Source organism: Spermophilus citellus, assembly GCF_964194105.1.
Source record: "Spermophilus citellus genome assembly, chromosome: 9".
Classification (NCBI taxonomy): domain Eukaryota; kingdom Metazoa; phylum Chordata; class Mammalia; order Rodentia; family Sciuridae; genus Spermophilus; species Spermophilus citellus.
Window position 1 is genome coordinate 101619952 of NC_138191.1, and position 17628 is coordinate 101637579.

Genomic DNA, 17628 nt, shown 5'->3' on the forward strand with positions numbered 1-17628 from the left:
AGGGGACTCTGGAGTACTTCTTGGAAAGTGAATGATAGTACCTGCCAGGATTTTACCTGGACAGAACAAAGGGGCCTGGCCATCCCTGAAGAAACCAGACTATGATACTCTGAGAATATATGTTCCAGCATCTCCCCATCCTAGCCAAAGGGCACAAGACCTCTCAATGAGGCAAGATTAAGACTCAAAGGGATCTAGAATTGGGGTAGAAGTGCAGGGGTGGGGCTCTAGAGCTAAATGGTTTACCTTGGATTGAATCTTGGCTCCACCATTTACTCCTCTGTGACCTTGGGCAAATAACCTAGCATGCTTTGATTTTCTAAATGAAACTAAGCATGATATAGCATTTATCATCACCCAGGACTGCCCTATGAAAAATTCATGTAAAGTCTGGGGCAAAGCAAGCATTCCTTAAATGTCCGTCCACTGCTCTTATTCCTGTTATTCTGGTTCACCCAATCAATTGTAGGGTGAAAAACTTTTGTAGGCATGGGGGGAAATTGAACACTTCTCAAAGAGATTGCTTTGGAGCTGATTCCTTTTTGAGGGGGACTCAGAGAAGCCTCTATCCCCACCCTGTAACACTAGGTGATTACCAATTCCCTGACCACTACTAACAGAGGATATAAAACAAGAGGAATCTGCTTGATCAGTTGGTAACCTCAGAGAGCTTCAAAAATTCAGTTCTCTGGAATAGAGAGGCCATAATTTAAGAAACCCTAGAAAATGCCCTTAAATCTTGAGTATTTACAGGATAATTGGTTACTCGAGATATGAATGCTTGGGATAATAGATATTGGAATTTCCCATAGGTCTAGTTTTTGGATTTCTAGGTAGAAACTCAAGCCTCTCGGAGAAGGGCAGCAGAGACTAAGTCCCACAGTCAATTTTCAGCAGTTCACTGCCTTGGGAAACTGAGGAAGGTCAGCTTCCAAACAGCTATCGAAATCCAGGCTTTGGATCAAAGAAACACAAGTTTAAGTCTTCTCTATGTGGCTTTAAACAACTTCTCTCACCTCTCTAAGTCATAAGTTTCCTTGTCAGAAAAATGGAGATAATAATTGTACAGACCTTATGGTGTATTTTGTAAATAATAAAAGAACTAATATATTAAGCAGCCAGTACAGTGCCTGTCATGAACATCAATAATTGTTAGTTCTGTCTTCATTGCCTTTCCTATGATTTTGTGTTGAATTTATGGTGTGGCTATGAGACATACTTAAGAAAATAGTCCAGAGTTCATAGTTCTTCTATAATGGCTACTTCTAAGATGACTTAACCCTCAGAATGGTATTCTCACTTGTACCTTTGACCCAGAATGGTAACCTAGAGCTATCCAACAAAAACATAGGAATAAATGACAGAATAGTCATACTCTGGTCCTATAAGGGCCTATGAAGGGCAGGCATTTTGAGTCACTGGATGAACAGAGGCTTAACAGAGAACTAACATATGCTCTTTGAGGGAAGATAATTCAAATAATGTTGGAATCAGTAGAAGACTAGAATGCTGCAGGGATCACCCTGAATAGATGTTTATAATGACTTCAAGCTAACAGCAGAGCGAGAAAGAATTCTATCCTTGTGGAATGATGCAGGATCACCGTCTTGTTTGCTGGGAGGCCCATTGTCAGTAACTTTCCTGATACTATTTTGTCATTATTGGCATTAGTGTATGTCAACTATGTGTGATGTCAATTTGACTATTTTTCCTTTCTATGCATTTTTCTATAGTTATTTCCATTTTGTTCTCTCTTCATATTTTTAAAAACATTTTGAAAATGTTGTCCTTTTTAGTCATGCAAAGGGAAAACTAGAAAAGGGGTTTTTCTTGAGCTTGATTGTGAGAACCAGACATGTTGGGGACATAGAAACAGAGAGATACTTTCAAAAGGAAGATGAGACAGAGGAACTAAATAGGGCTCTTGGTATTCCTCTCTCTTCTTGCCTCTGGGGGTCTCTTTCTTTTCCAGGGTCTATGTTTTATATACATACTCTTTCAATAAGTGCTTATTTAAGGTCTTCCATATGCTAGGATACAACAGTGAGGAAAACAGATAGGGTCCTTTTTCTAATGGAGATTTTGATCTACTGGCATACACAGAATAAATACATAATTATGTACTGTGATAAACTCTAAGAAATCTAGAAATCATGCAAGTATGCAACACTCCAAGGGAGATCAGAGCCAGGGAGGACTTTCCTGAGGAAAAAACACAGAATGAATGAATTTAAAAGGGGAATCAGAAGCAGCAACTCAAACCAGTTGGCCCCCAATTGAAATTCAGGATTGAGGCAACTGCATTTTTCCAATGTAGCCCCATTTTTTTTTCCTTTCAAAACCAGTTCAAATGTTGTTCCCTCATGACAGTCTCTTCTGTTCATCTTCTTTTTGTTTTTCTTTAAACAATGGGAATCCACTTGTTTTGTGTTGCTTATATAGAGTGCACACTGCTAGAGTAAAATGATGGGATTTAGATCATCCAGCTGACCAACTCCCATTTGTGACCCACAGGAGCTCATAACGTAGCCACATTCTGGTTTGTTGGGCTTGACTGTGGTTGGCTTGAAGTTCAAGCCAAGATGCACATTCACAAGGCTTCAGGTTGCATTGTACATTTTGTACAATGCATAAGTTTTTATTTCTTCTAAAAAATATTTAACAAAGTCAATTTGAAAGAATTAAAGGCCCCAAACACAATATTTTGAAAGTGTTTTCTGCAGGTTTGGATAAGACCCATAGCCTCAGAGAATCTTAAACATTTGAGATCTGAGAGCTTCTTTGGTGACTGTGACCTGTGACTACAGGTTATACATTAAAGAGGAAGGCACTTGGATAGAGGCATTCTGGGGTGCTTCTTGGAAAATCATCAGCATTGTTTAGCTTATTATAGTCAATTTTACTGAATTAAAGTTTATTGAGCACCCTACTCTATGTAAGAATAGGGATAAGAACTCTTATAGTAACTATAATAATAATTATGTAATAACAAAAGTAGCAACTATCATTTCATTGAAGACTCACTATGTGCCACTGTGCCTAACACTTGACATGCATTATCTCATTTAATACTCATAGCAAAACTAGGAAGTTGTATTAATATTCTACTAAAGAGATGATGCTTGGTGAGCTTAATAAACTTGACCATGGTACACACATAGTATGGTAAAGCTTCCCATAATAGACCATAATTTGGATGCAGAGCCTAAAACTATAATATACTGTCTTATTTTTAAATCACATGTCAATTTTCAGATGAAGAAATTATAACTCAGAGATCAAATTTGCCTGATGTTACACAGACATTTCAGAAAATTTTCCCAGAAAATAGTAGTAATATCTAAGACTTGATAAGAATTTCTTATGTCTGATATGTTACCTTAAAATATTATAACTCAGAGGTGCTCAACTTTGTCTAATGTTAGACTAATCTGGAGATTTTTAAAAACAAAACAAAACAAAACAATACCCATGCCTCCTTGGACTCACGAAATCCAGATCTCAGGAAATAGGACCTAGGATTGGAATACCATTTAAGTTTCCCTGGTGAACCTGCCTTGGTTACACAATATCATCTCAGGTGAGAAAACTGGGACTCAGGGAAGTAAATATAATAGAAGAATCACTGGTGGGTATCAGGGGTTAGGGGTAGAGGGGAGGGTGAATAGGTAGTGCACAAAGAATTTTTAGGGCATCGAACATACTCTATATATTGTGGTGGACACATGTCATCATACGTTTGCCTAAACCTATAGAATATATAACACTGAGAGTGAACATTAATGTAAGCCATGGACTACTGGTGATAATGATGTGTTCATGTAGGTTCATCAGTTGTGGCAAATGTACCTCTCTTATGGGGATGTTGGAAATGGGTAGGCTACATGTATGGGGAGTAAGGGGCATATGGGAAATCTCTGTGTCTTTCTCTTAGTTTCAGTAAAACTACTCTGAAAAAAAAAGTCTTTAAAAAATGTAAAAGGGAGAGACTTGAAAAGTCAAATCAAACATTACAGGAAAAAAGGCAAAATCATGAAAAAAATGTGATCAATCATTAGCAGAGAGGTTGAAAAGACACGCTCCAATTGCTTTAAAAATTCACAGAACCCAGGTCTCCTTAAAATAGTTTTGCAAAGTACATTGAGAATTCCATGCAGTAATGTGAAACATAAGTCCCACTGCTGCCACCGAACATGCTTCAGCTGGCTTAGCCAAAGGAGCTTGACACGAACCCAAGGCTCTGCAGAACTCAACAGGAGAGCATAATGGAGACGCAGACGCAGCTGAAAAGCTGCCCCAGATGTGTACATTTTCTGCTCCATTAAAATGACTTGGATGAGAGGCAAAGTACATTTGGCACACAGAAAAAGAGAGCCAGGGGAGGGGTGGGACAGGACAGGCAGCCTCATCACAGGCTTCTTCTCCCCATGCTTGCCTCCCCTCCAGGCTTTCCCCACACTGCTAGGGCAAGCTGACTAAAATGAAAAAAAATGACCATGAGCTCTCCAGAGCTCCCTAGAGCCAAACTCTTTTGCGTAAGACTCAATTTTCTTGACTATGTCAGGGGGTTAATAACCTTCTTTTCAAGGATTTGGTGTGAAATTTTATCACGTATAGACAGTGCCTAGCATGCATGGTCACAGTAAACTTGGAAGGACAAGCATATATTCCAATGATCATCGCTGAACCCAGGTCCTATTAGGAGAGATAGGTGAAGGAAGTGAAGATGTCTGTGCACAAGACAGACAAGATCCAGGGGAGACAGGAGCTGGAATTTTCCCATATCTGAAGGGCTGACACGAGACTCTGGTAAACCTATTCTGGCAGCTACAAGGTGAAAGACTCAGTGCAAGGAAAGATCTTTCTAACAGCTAGCAGTATCCAAAAGTTAAGGGATGGCAGTAAACTTCCTGACATCAGACCTGCATCAAAGGCATTTGAATGACCATTTGGCAAGAATGTTGAAGAGAGGATTCAACCATGATTTGGTTGAAGTTGATGATTTAAATGGCCTCTTTAAGTCAGGAATTTGTAGTTTTGAACTATCTTTGCTTGCCAATGGATGAATCACCAACATCTTGAGTTTCTGGGATGGATAAAGCCTGGGGCTCTGGTCTCTGGTCCAAGCAGTGGTACTGTGACTCAGTCTTCACCCGGTGGGGGCAGGGGGAGGCACAGTATGGCACAGGGTGGATTCTCCATGTGACCTGTGTCAGTAGATTGAATGTGTGAGTCATACAGGAAGCAGAAACTAGATGTCTTTGTTGTCCATGGGTGGTGTCTCTGGGCATCCTGTGCCGGCCATTGCTTCTCCATAATCCATTCTGTAAACCTATATGCAAAATGCACTGGAGTCTGTGTGTATTTGACTCTGTCGGCATCCATTTTCATTGTCTGTTCTTTTCTTCTTTTGAGGTTCTTGGGAAATGGAACTACTCCCTTATGATAATGATTTATGTTGACTTGGGCAAGGGGAATTTTTTTGAACCTAAGGGTACAGTGATATTTAATATGTTCATGAATATTTTGGTCAGGAGTGGAAGCAATGTTTGGCCCTTGGGTCACTGGGGATGGGAAAGACAGAGTTGGGATTCAGCTCCAACTTTGAAAAGGAGGAGTAGGCTTTTAAGAACAACCCTGGAAGTCATCTGTTATTCATGCTTTCTCTGTGTCTCCTTTTAATACATTTGTTCTATAAGCATTTGCTCCCCAGCCCTAGGCTAGGTACCTGAAATGCTGAAGTTACTAGAATTTGCCTTAAAGAGCTCTCATAATAGAGTGGGTATAAAAGGTTCTGAAATAAAATAGTACAAAGAGGTCTGCCTGAAATCTGGTTATCCATATAGAGAAGAATGAAACTAGATCCCTGCCTTTCACCCTGTATAAAAGACAACTCAAAGTGGATCAAAGACCTAGGAATTAGTACAGAAATTATACAACTGCTAGAAGAAAATGTGGTGTAAACACTACAACATATAGATGTAGGCGATAACTCCCTCAATTGGACTCCTAATTATCAGGAAATAACACTAGGAGTTAATAAATGAATGGCATCAAATTAAAAAGCTTCTGCACAGTAAAGGAAACAAGAGCATAAAGGGAAAACCCACAGAATGGGAGAAAATCCTTGCTACCTATTCTTTCAACATAGGGTCAATATCCATAATATATAGAAATTCAAAACACTTATCTTCAAACATAAGAAAAACACAGCTAATAAATGGGCAAATGAACTAAACAGACACTTCTCAAAAGAATAAATATAAAGTTAACAAATATATGAAAAATGCTAAATATCTTTAGCAACTAGGGAAATGCAAATAAAAATCACCCTGAGATTTTATATCACTCCAATTAGAATTGCAGTCATCAAGAATACCCGGGCTGAGGGCTGTAGCTCAGTAGTGAAGCACTTGTCTTGCAAGTGTGAGGCACTGGGTTCAATTCTCAGCACCACATAAAAATAAATAAAAGACATTGTATCCATCTATGACTAAAAATTACTTTTAAAAAAAGAATATCAACAATAAGGGCTGGAATTGTGACTCAGTGGTAGAGCACTTGCCTTGCACGTGTGAGGCACTGGGCTCAATCTGCAGCACCACATAAAAAATTAATAAATGAAATAAAGGTATTTTAAAAAGAATATCAACAATAATAAATGCTAGAGAAGATATGGATTTACACTGTTGGTGGGACTGTAAATTAGTACAACCACTATGGAAATCATATGGAGATTCCTCAAAACGCTAGGCATAGAACCACCATACCACTCCCTGGTATTTATCCTAAAGAATTAAAGTCATCATACTATAGTAATACATGTATTCCCATGTTTGTAGCAGCACAATTTACAATAGCCAGACTATGGAACTAGCCTAGGTGTTTGTTGATGAATGGATGGATAAAGAAAATGAGGTATATATACACAATGGAGTTTTACTCAGCCATAAAGAAGAATGAAATTATGTTATTTTCAGGAAAATGGATAGAACTAGAGAGCATTATATTAAACAAAATAAGCTGAACTGAGAAAGTCAAGAGTTGTATGTTTTCTCTCAGACATAGAAGTTAAAGAGAAAAAAAATGGAAATAAAAGAAGGGAGACCAGCAATAATGAAGGAGACCAAGGGGAGGGAGGAAGAGAAGGAGAGGTGGGGTACTGGGAAGAAAACTGACCCAATTATATTGTTATATTATGTGCCTGTACAAATATGTTAACAACAGATCCTATTAAGACAACTAATTTTAACCTACCAGTGAAAGAAAAATCTGGAGGGAAAAAAGAAAGGAGCAGGGAAGAAGAAAGGAAGAAAAAAAGAAAACTATGCAGAAAACTACTTGAGTATGGAATGGTTAGGAAAAGCTTCACAAAAGAGATGAGATTTGAACTGGTCTTCACAGTAAGTTGAGGTTACCTATACACTCTGTGAGGAAAAACTTCAACAGAATGAGGACAGAGCAAGCACAAGGGTTAGGGACCTGCTTAAACGTGCTGTCTTGGGAAATGTCAAATATTTTATAGTATACTCTGGAATGTACTATGTCCAGAAAGGTGATGAGAGACGAAGTTCGTAACATGTTTTGGGATTGACCCTCATTTAGCTGCAGGGAGGAGACTGGCCTTGGTGTACCTGAAATCATTTTGCAAACACTATCTAGAACTTCATGGACTTTTTAATAAACACTTGTCGATTCTGCCTGATCTGTCTTGTGAATTATCAGAAATCTTACTACACATTACATCCACTTGACCACCATAGAAATGAATTCTTAAAATAAAAACTCACTTAATATCAGCCAAAATAAATAATAATCAGGAAGGTAAATATATTGGAACAACTCATGAGTGGTGACTCTCTTTTCTACAAGTGTGTGGGGGCAAAATGATCCATATCTGCATCAGAACAACTTCATGACTGGTTGGCACTGCATATATACCAGTGGGTTGGTTTGAGGGAATTTGATCTGATTTATTTGGATCTGAGAGCTATGTGTTGGTATAGCAGAAAGTACTCCCCAGATCACAGTGAAATAATTTGGGAGGTTTGACTTATCTTCTTCATCATTAGTGTAGCTGATCTGAAATGTGAGCACAGTCCTTTAATTTTATAATGTTAATTTTTTTATTATAAAGTAATATTGTATGAAAAATAGACACGAATATAAGTATACACACTGTAAGAAAATAAATACAAAGTACAATGGAAAACAAAATCACCCACCAATACTAGAAACTCACAGAATCACTGGCATTTTGGTGCACTTTGTCTTTTGTTACAGGTTAAATTCATTAAAATGATTTTTAATATAATATTTGAGTCTGCTACCTCTATTAAGCATTCTTCTATAAGAATACTTTTCTGACTATAATCTCATTACTAGTTATGTTTTCTTAATACTCCCAGACTAGATTGTAAAGGTTGCAAGGAGGGGGAAGGTGTGTTATTCATACAGTAACCTAATTTTGGCAAAGGAATCTGACTGAGACTCAAGTTCTGATACACTAACATTACAAGGTCCAGGAATCCAGGTGTTTGTCCTTTCTTTTCATCTCTATATCCCAGAATCTGACATGCAGTGTATACCTAATGAATACTGATTGCTTGAATAAAAGAATGAATGAGCTAGGCAACTTAGTGTGACCTGCCTCAAAATAAAAAAAAATAAAAATAAAAATAAAAGGACTGGGAATGTAGCTCAGTGGTGGATTGTCCCTAGGTTCAATCCCCGAGATGGGTTAATGTGGATTTTTACTTATTCTTTTTCATCCAAGGTTCATTGAGACCCTCTGAGCTAGGCAATGTGGATCTAAGTAGCAATATTTAATACAAAGCCCACTGAGGCTACAAGTGCAGAGCCCTTAGTTTCCTTCCACTGATACATAAGTCTTGTGGGGAGTGAGGGGGGGAGACCAAGTTCCTGTCTTCCCACTGTTAAATTAGGGATAGAGCAAAGACTGCTATTCCATGGAGTAGTGGAGTAATATTCCTGATCTCCTGAAAGTGATCCAGCAATGTCTAGCCTCTACCACAGCCCCCAGAGCCTTCTACTCCCTGCTTCAGCCCACATGGTCCTGGCTCAGGGGCAGGCATGCTGTGGAGGAGTATCTCTGTTGCAGAAGACCTTAGGGAAGAGGGGTGCCACTGCTCCCTTAGTATGAGAGCAGCCATTCACAAGCCCTCCACCACCCCAGCCAGCTGATCCAACTGGAAAGCCCTGATAAGTTTTAGTTCTGGCCAAAACTGGTTTGGCAGCTTTGGGGGTATGTTTCTGGATGACTGACCCTCCCCACAGCAGGTGCTGGCAGTTTTGCCAAAAAAATAAAAAAGAAAAGAAAAAGGAAAGAAAAAGAAGAGGGAAGGGGGGGAGGTGTGGGGTTGTGGACTAAAGAAGCTGAAGAGGGTGGCTAAATTTGAAACACTCCAAACTTCTGCTCGCTTGCAAGAAGTGCAAGTTTACACTTTAGGATTGCCCCCACGCACTCTCGCTGCATTCATTTCTCACACACTCTCCTTTGTAAGGCAGTTTTGTTGCAATGCAATTTGTTTTGCACCGAGATCCTTGAGGCTATATAATTCTAGCCCAGCGCGCGAATTTTAGTCAATGCTTTCCACCGCACCCCATGCTATTTGTTATTGTTGTTATTATTATTGCAATTGCATCTCTCCGCTCTTTCCCCTCCCTACCCGAATCGCGCTCCGGCTGTGATTGCTCCGGTCTGACTTTGCGAGCGGCGGTGCGCTTCCAAACCCCCCTTATCCGCCCCTCGCCCCCCTCTCCCCCCTCCCTCCTTTTTCCGCGCCCAGGCGAAAGCAGCCGATTGGCAGAGCGGTGCTTTCAGGAACAATAACAGTGGGGGGAGCCTGGTCCCGGGGAGCCGCCCCCGCCCCCCGGCCCGGCAGCGCGGCCCCCCGCCGCGACCCCACCTCTGCGCCCGCCCAACGGGCTGACCAGCCAGACCGGGGCCCGCCCCCGGCGCCCACCATGTACGCCTTTGTGCGGTTCCTGGAGGACAACGTCTGCTACGCGCTGCCCGTGTCGTGCGTGCGCGACTTCAGCCCCCGCTCCCGGCTGGATTTTGACAACCAGAAGGTGTACGCGGTGTACCGGGGTCCCGAGGAGCTGGGCGCCGGGCCCGAGAGCCCCCCGCGCGCCCCCCGCGACTGGGGCGCGCTGTTGCTCCACAAGGCCCAGATCCTGGCGCTGGCAGGTGAGCGAGCGGGCTGGGAGGGACGGTGGGACCCGGGCGGGGGCCGGACGGGAAGAGGCCGGGCGCTGGGCAGAGGGGGCCTGGGGAGTCAGTGCTTGCTCTGGTCTCCTCCTCCTGCCTATCCGGCTTCTCTTTAAGGGATGGAGTGTCTGTAAGGGACCAGACCAGTTAAAAAGACCACAGGGTCCCCTTTGTCTTCCTGCATCCCTGACACTCCCGCGCTGTCAGTCTGCCTTCATCTCTTCATCTGTCTGTCCTCTTTCTGATTCTTTGTATTCTCCCTTCTCCTTCACTTTCCATTTCTTTCCCTGCCGGTGTGTACCATCACTGCTCTCTCACCTTCTCTCTACCTCTCTCTGTTCCTTCCCTCTCTGCTCCTTTCTGTCTCAAGTTTCTCAAGTGGTCTCTCTCCCTTTAAGGCCCTTAGCATCTCCTAGGAGTGAGGAGTAAGACACATATTGTTTGATCTTTTAAGTGGGAATCTCTCCTTTCCAAAGGAATCTGTGGCATCCTTGTCCCATCTGGGCCATCATTAGACTGAATAAGGAAGCCTTGAACCTCAGTGCACTAGGCACCACTCTCCTGCCTTTCTCCAGCGAGGTAGCAAAGGTAAGGAGGAAGAAGCTCTAAGGCATTCCTCAGCTTCCACATCCATCTCTGAAATCACCCACAGGCTCTCTGAGTGAGAGTTAGAAGCCAGGAAAGAGCTTCTAGGTCAGGTTACCACAGGACCTGCCCTCCCTGCTTACTTAGGGCCTGAGACTTAGGCAAGGCAGGTGGTCTCATCCTCATTTGACAGAGGATGACACCGAAGTTCAGTTGGTGATAGGACAAGACCAGCCCTTCCACCTCATGTGCTGTGCTGAGAGGCACCTTTTCCTTTGTAAAGAGAAGACAGCTGGCCCTCTTTACAAGCTAGTTCTAAGAGGCTTAAATGCAGACTTGTGGGCTACAGGAAAATATCACTTCCTTTTGGGTAAGCAACCTTTTGGCTGCTGCTGGTTAAGAAGAATGTGCCTTACTTAGAGTGGGCACACACAGTCACTCACCCTACCTCCTACTTAGAAGAGAACACTAGGGTTAGGAACAGAAGGGAAGACATTGTCATTGTTTTGTAATTTGTAGACCTTTTCTGTTTTTTCCAGCTTCCTTTGCTTCCTCCCATTTAGCCTAAAAGATGAACCTCATATAGTGACTTGCCCAGGATCTTGTGGCAAGTTAGTTTAGTAGTATAGTAGAGCTCAGCCTCGTGACTGTTTCCTGTCCACCACCTTATGTTGCCTCTGCAAAGGAGGTTTGAGGGACTGGAGGCGTGGAAGAACTGTATGCTGATCAACAACACCTCCTGGGCCTCTTTTTGACAAGCTGTAATCTTTTCACCTGCCTTGTAAGCCCTGGGGCATAGGACTATAGGCCCACCTACCACCAGACACCCCCAGAAATACTGAGCAAATGGAAGTAGGGTTTAGAAAAGGGAACCCTTTGTAGCTGATTAGGTTTTATTTTGCTGTTTTGTTTGTTATTAATTACTAAAGAACGAGATTAGAAATTTATTCCCCAAGAAGACAGGCCTGAAGAATTTGTAACTAGGTTATAAACTTAGCTTCTTTTTTTTTTTTGCTAAAAGAAAAGAAAGCATGCTTTTTGATGATTGTGTCATACTCCTGGATCTGGGAGGGCCCCAGGACAGTGGAAGGAATGTATGTCAGAGGAAGTAAGCGACAAGGGCTTTAGTGTGTAAAGGCTGGCTTCCTCCTTTGGAGATTGTTCATCCATCCACCCATTCATTCATTCACACTGTGCATGGCCCGCCAGGCTCTGCAGACAGACCATTTAGGCACATGGCAGCCCACACCATCTCTGATTTTAAAATCAACATTTAAAATCTGATTTTTAAAGTCCTCCTAAGTCAGATACTCATAGTTGTCGTCTGAGAACAACAAATTTTGAACCTGTAAACTATTCATCCTTCAAGCTGAAATGTTGATTAATTTTTTAGATTATTAAAAAAAATCTAGGCAACATCTAGAAACTAGCAGAATATATACAGAGAAGTGCAGCACCCATTTGAGCAAAGTAAGATAGAGTGCTTCCCACTACCTCTCAATTTTTTCTTGGGAGAAGAAAAAAAATGTGATGTTGACTAGACCACATTTGGAATTCCAATCACCTGGTTAATTTTTAAATTGAAGCTGCTGCCCTGGGTCTTAATTGGAAGGACCAGGGTGAGTTTGACAATTTATTTATCCTGGGAGAACTCTCCTGTGTGCCTTGGAACCCCATCTTGACATAAACTTGGTGGTTCCGAGAATTGCTTGCAACTTCATCTTAAAGAGCTCATCTGGCATCTCCTGGACATAAATACAGTTGTTCTGTGGCACCAAGTATGAGGAGGTGATTCTTCAAGGGGAAGGCAGAGGTGGCTTTATGTAAATGTAGATTTCTATTAATTACTCCCTCTCTGGCTCCAGTAGAATGGTTTCAGAGGTAGCAACAGGGCCACTTTATGGCTTTCAAGTGAGAAGTATCTTTCTTAGTATTTGCCCAGGCCAATCCAGAACTGTTTAAAATAAATGTACCTCTTTTTGTTCTCAAGAAGTGTCAAAGGCCAACTGCTATGGGACTTTGTACTCTACCACCCGCAGTGGCTTATGCTATGGCTTCAGTTGTGTTGGACCCTAGTGTATGGCCCTCTTCTCACTAAATTACAATTCTAGTACAAGGAAAAATAAAGTCCCACTTTTACTGACAATCTTTATATGTGCTTGTATCTCTGTTAGTCCTCTTGGAGACCCTTTGGTAGATATTGCTATGATTATTATTTCCATTTTATAGATGAGAACACTGAGATGCAGACATTTGCCAGGTACATAGCTAATAAATGGCAGCCAGAAATGGAGCACAGATCCTCCAGGGTCAGGCATCTGTTTGGTAATCTCCTTGGTAAAGTAGATAATGTTCCTATCAGCCACATAGCATGGCTTGGAATGAGGAGAAGGAAAGAAAATGCTGTCCATGAAGCTTACATAGATAGCTCAAGGCCATTTTTCAAACCAGAGGACAATCTTAGTTTCTGAGTTTTCAATCCCACTGTTCTTCCTCTTCCACTGCTACCAGCCTCCATTCTACATATGCCTCTTTGTCCTACCCTTCAGTTGTCATTTGCTTGAGGAAATCCTCTCAAAGGAACTCCTATTCCCTCTACTGGGAACAGGAGCTGCCTTTGAACTGTGTGATATCTCCTCACACTCATTTATTTTGCCAAGCAGGTTGTAAAAGAAAGAACCACCCATTTGGAGAGCTGGCCATTATCTAACTGCAGTCCAGCCTGTTCATGGTATTGACATTTGTGGTATTAGGGGCTAAAACTGGTTCCTCTAGGCTTGGTCTTAACATTCTATATTGTTCTCTCTGGACACCTATATTATTATTGTTGTTTGAGTTCAATAAATTCTCCTTGTGGTCAAGGGTTCCCTTACTACTTCCTGTAGGCCGACCCAGTGCTTTAATAATGGATACACCAAGGCACTAAGCCCAAGGCACTAGGATGAAAATAATGGCAGGACTCAGGGAGGACAGGGGTGAAATTTTCAAATTCAGCTATGTAGTGTTGTGTGCAGGGGGATAGTCAAATGGGCACTGTCTTCATGGGGTGTGTTGTTTGGTCACCCCAACATATGCAATAATAGGGGTAAGAGCCTGGCAGTAGGGAAGGATGCACAGGGAAAGAGGCAGTTCTAGGTGGGTTGGTAACTTAAGTTTTTCTTTTCTAGTTCCACTAGCACTGCCTGCATTCAGGCCTCTGCCTCAGCTCCTACTCGTCTAAACCAGCAGCCTTCAAATTGATCACCATGTCTCAAAATCCATTTTTCAAGTTGCTTAATTGACAACTTTTCTTAGAACCTTCTGTAGCTCCCTATTTCCTGCTGATTAAAGTTTCAGAATCCCATAGACCAGCCCCAACCCCAGCCCCACCTTAATTCTCTAGCCTCACCTACTCTTCCCCTTTGCCCTAGAAATGTGGCATTTCTTGCTACTCTATGAACACATCCTCAAGCACTCCTTTGAGCCAGCCAGAATGGATGGATCATTGTCTGATAAGGGACCTCTGCCTAGTAGAGCTCACCTTCTAGTGGGTTCCAGCCCATTAGGTGCTATGAGAAAGGAGACCCTGCCTCTGGGGCATTCCCTGTACCTCCCTCTGACCTCATGTGAGGGCAGAAGTCTCTTTCCATTTTGTTTGTTATATATGGATAGATGGATTATAGCATCTTCTGACTGGGCTGCCCTCCATGTACCTCTCCTCCTGCCAGACAGTGAACCCCTCCAGGACAGGGGCCTGACTTCCCTATCTGGGCATTGCAGAACCCAGCACATAGTCCCCACTGGTTGGGCTGTATTGAACTCCTACATATTAGAGAGATAAGTGCATTTTTATGTTTAGGGAGAGGAAGTAGAGGGGACAGGAACCTCTGAAGCAGCAACTTGTTTTTTAGAACAGAAACCTGCAACAGGATTTTTGAGGTTTCATTCAACTTTGTTCATCTGGAAAAAGTCAACATTCTTTATCACTCCCTCAACTAAAAGAAACCCCACACTCGGGAGAAATAGCTTCCAAAGCCACGTTCTTCTTGCTTTGGTAATTTTAGCTCATTCAGGGCTCAGGTCCCAGCTTGGCATTGTCAGTCCAAATAGATTACTTGCTCCAGAAATGCTTTGGAACTTCTACAAAGTTAGCAGCTAAGCAGGGGACTAGCCGATTTCATATGCAAAGATTGTTGCATGTCATCAGTGGGAGACTGCCAACCAAAGGATTTATTTTTTTAAAAAAGCAAGTGAAAACTTTTAATTTAGGTTTTGACATGTTCTGCTGATATACATTGGAGCAAAGATTGGAACTTGCCTGCTGTCATCTGTTGCAGATTCTACTGGAATGTTAACCATTGAAGGTTGAGTCTGATGTGAGTTTTTAGTACTCAAGAACCACGTATTTGTTACAACTAAATAAAATGTGCTACGGAGTGCTTCAGAGTTCTGGCTTACAGTCTGAAAGAAAAAATTTTCCCAGGCAAGTTGAGGTTTTGTATGATATCTTGTTATTCAAAAGTATACTAGCTTTTATATTAAAAAAAAAAAACACCAAAAAGGTGGAATCCAAATTGAGGTCTTTGACTCTAAGACCAGTTTTCTTTCCAGTGTGCCTACCTGTTTATTCTTATCAGAGTCAGGAGATGTGTGTTCTGTTGTTACCAGAAAAACATACATAACCCGAAGAAATTTTTTTGTTGGCTCATGTACTTCTGCAAGTATTGAGTTGTGCTATGTAGTCAGCTGTATATTGAAGGGAAATGCCTAAGGAGGAGTATGTATTGTTCCTTGCCTGCCAATTATATATTAAGTACCCACAAGCTTCCAGGTTCAGTGCACACACACTATCTACATCCTTGTGAGATAGGGCTTCTCGCTTTCCCCATAAAAGGGTTATTCAAACAACTGTTTTGTGAGTTCTCTAGATGTCAGGTAGTGGGCTGTCTTTCCACGTAGACTGAGCTGGTAGAGAAATGTGTCTGTCCATCAGAAAGTCTGAGACCCAAGCTATGGCTGTGATAGATCTGGGATATATTAGGAAAGCAGCCTCCATAGCACCTGCTAACTGACTGGTTGCAAGGCTATGTGTGAAGATGAAGAGGTGATCTGGGCCTTCTTGTCTCAGACACTAGAAGAGTAGCTAGCTGGAATGGCAGGTGACTTGTTTAGTTTTGGATCTGCTGAATCCTAGGGGCCCATGGAACATGAAGGCAGCTATGCCAGAAGAGCAAGTGGGCATGTGGCCTGAGGTTAAGAAGAAAACCCCAGGCTGAAGATCTCAATTTGGAAGTCATTAGCCACGGGAGGAGTGATGTCACAGAGGGAGAGAAACGTGCAAGGGCAGAACTCTTTAGAACAGTGGCTTGTAAGAGCACAGTTGAGAAGAGCCCATAACAGACTGGGAAGGAGCAGCCACAGATACACTGAAAATTGAGGGATAACCAGGAACCATGGTGTTCTGGAAGCCAAATGAGGAGAGAGATCTTTGGATCTCAGATCTGGGTTGGTTTGTATTTCTTGTAACTGCACAGCAACTACCTTTCCTCTGAGCTCATCACTGGTAAGGCATAGGATAGGGCAATTAAACATATAAGCAGAAGAAAAGATTTTCACGGGATATTTTGGTACTTTTCCATTTATACCATGGAAGAGGATCAGACTTGTTCTTTGGGATCCAAAAAGTAAAGGTAGGGGCACTGAATAGAATTCCTGGGCTAGTGAACACAAGATAATAGCAGAGAGAACAGATGAATAATGCAAAGGGCTTCCAGCAGGTGCTGAGCTCCCTGTCTCAGGAGGTGGCAAGCAGGTCAGGGATATTTTAGAATGGAATCTTGCACTATGGGAGAGTTTGGTTAGATAACTTCTAGGTCACTTCCTTAAGTACCAAGAAGTAAATGTTAGAGAGCTGAAAGAGGATGGTCTTTAAAGTTGAATACTCTGAGTTCAAATTGTGACTCTGCTACTTATCTATTTATAAGCTGTGTGACCTTGGGGAGATGACCTCACTTCTCTGAGGTCCAGGTGCTCATCTGTAATAGAGATAGTAATCAGTTGCCCACTATGTTATTTAGTAAGGTAATATGCAGAAGAGTCTGGCATGTGGTAAGCAGTTATTAAATACTGACAGCTGTTAGGAACTATGGTGAGCTAATAGATGCTGAGAGAAGAACAGTCTGTGTGGGTGTGGCACCACCATTTGTGGAAAGGAGTGTTAAGAGGAACAAGCAAATGTAAGGAACGTTCAAGTCTAAAATTTAACCTTTATGTTTTAAGTCCTTCTGGGGCTTGACTTAAGCAATGAAGGCTTACCATTTTTCCCCTTGTTTGCTCCTGTATGACTGTGCTGGGCCACCTGGCAACAGTCCTGATGAAGCACAGGAGGGCAGCTAGACAAAACATGCAGCAGAATGGCATGACATGGTGGTGGGGGTGAGAGCCAGGAGATCCACTGAAGCAGCCTGGCAATGGCTCCTGTTGGGTATTTCTCAAACACGCCCACCTAGCAGGATCTTACATATCATCTACTCCTACCATGTACTGCACAGATGAGAAAGACCCACAAGGCCCTTGGATGGCCAGTAGTCACACAGCTGAAGGACCAATCGACGTTTTTTAGTTCCCATGTTTCATAGAAAAGAAAACAGAAAGAGAGAACTGGTCACCCAGCAAGTCAGTGAGAGCCAGGCCTCAATCCAGTGTCTCCTGATTTCTTTCTGGTACCCCACAGCAGGGTACTTTTCTTTTTGTTGTCTTGGCTGGATATTATTCATGAAACTTGAGAATTCTGTCTGCTTTGGATTTTATAAAAATAAACACCATAGGCC

The 17628-nt window shown here is 42.1% G+C and overlaps 2 protein-coding genes across 6 annotated transcripts in view; both read left to right on the forward strand.

Moving 5' to 3' along the window:
* The window catches only part of AGBL4 (AGBL carboxypeptidase 4), a gene marked incomplete at both ends in the record, with an annotated part of 1419693 nt that overhangs the window by 1155585 nt on the left and 246480 nt on the right, over positions 1 to 17628 (forward strand). The window lies entirely within an intron of this gene.
* BEND5 (BEN domain containing 5) overlaps positions 9806 to 17628 on the forward strand; it is a 46851-nt gene continuing 39028 nt past the window's right edge. The window contains exons 1-2 of one of the 4 annotated variants that reach the window (XM_081307154.1): positions 10104 to 10213; positions 15136 to 15281. Coding sequence is in view for 1 of the 4 variants with exons in the window: in XM_081307153.1 (XP_081163279.1) it covers positions 9988 to 10213 (226 nt within the window). In the remaining 3 variants the exon portion in view is untranslated. Of the gene's footprint in view, positions 10214 to 15135; positions 15282 to 17628 lie in introns of all 4 variants that reach the window. The other 3 variants (XM_081307153.1, XM_081307156.1, XM_081307155.1) reach the window with 3 other exon arrangements.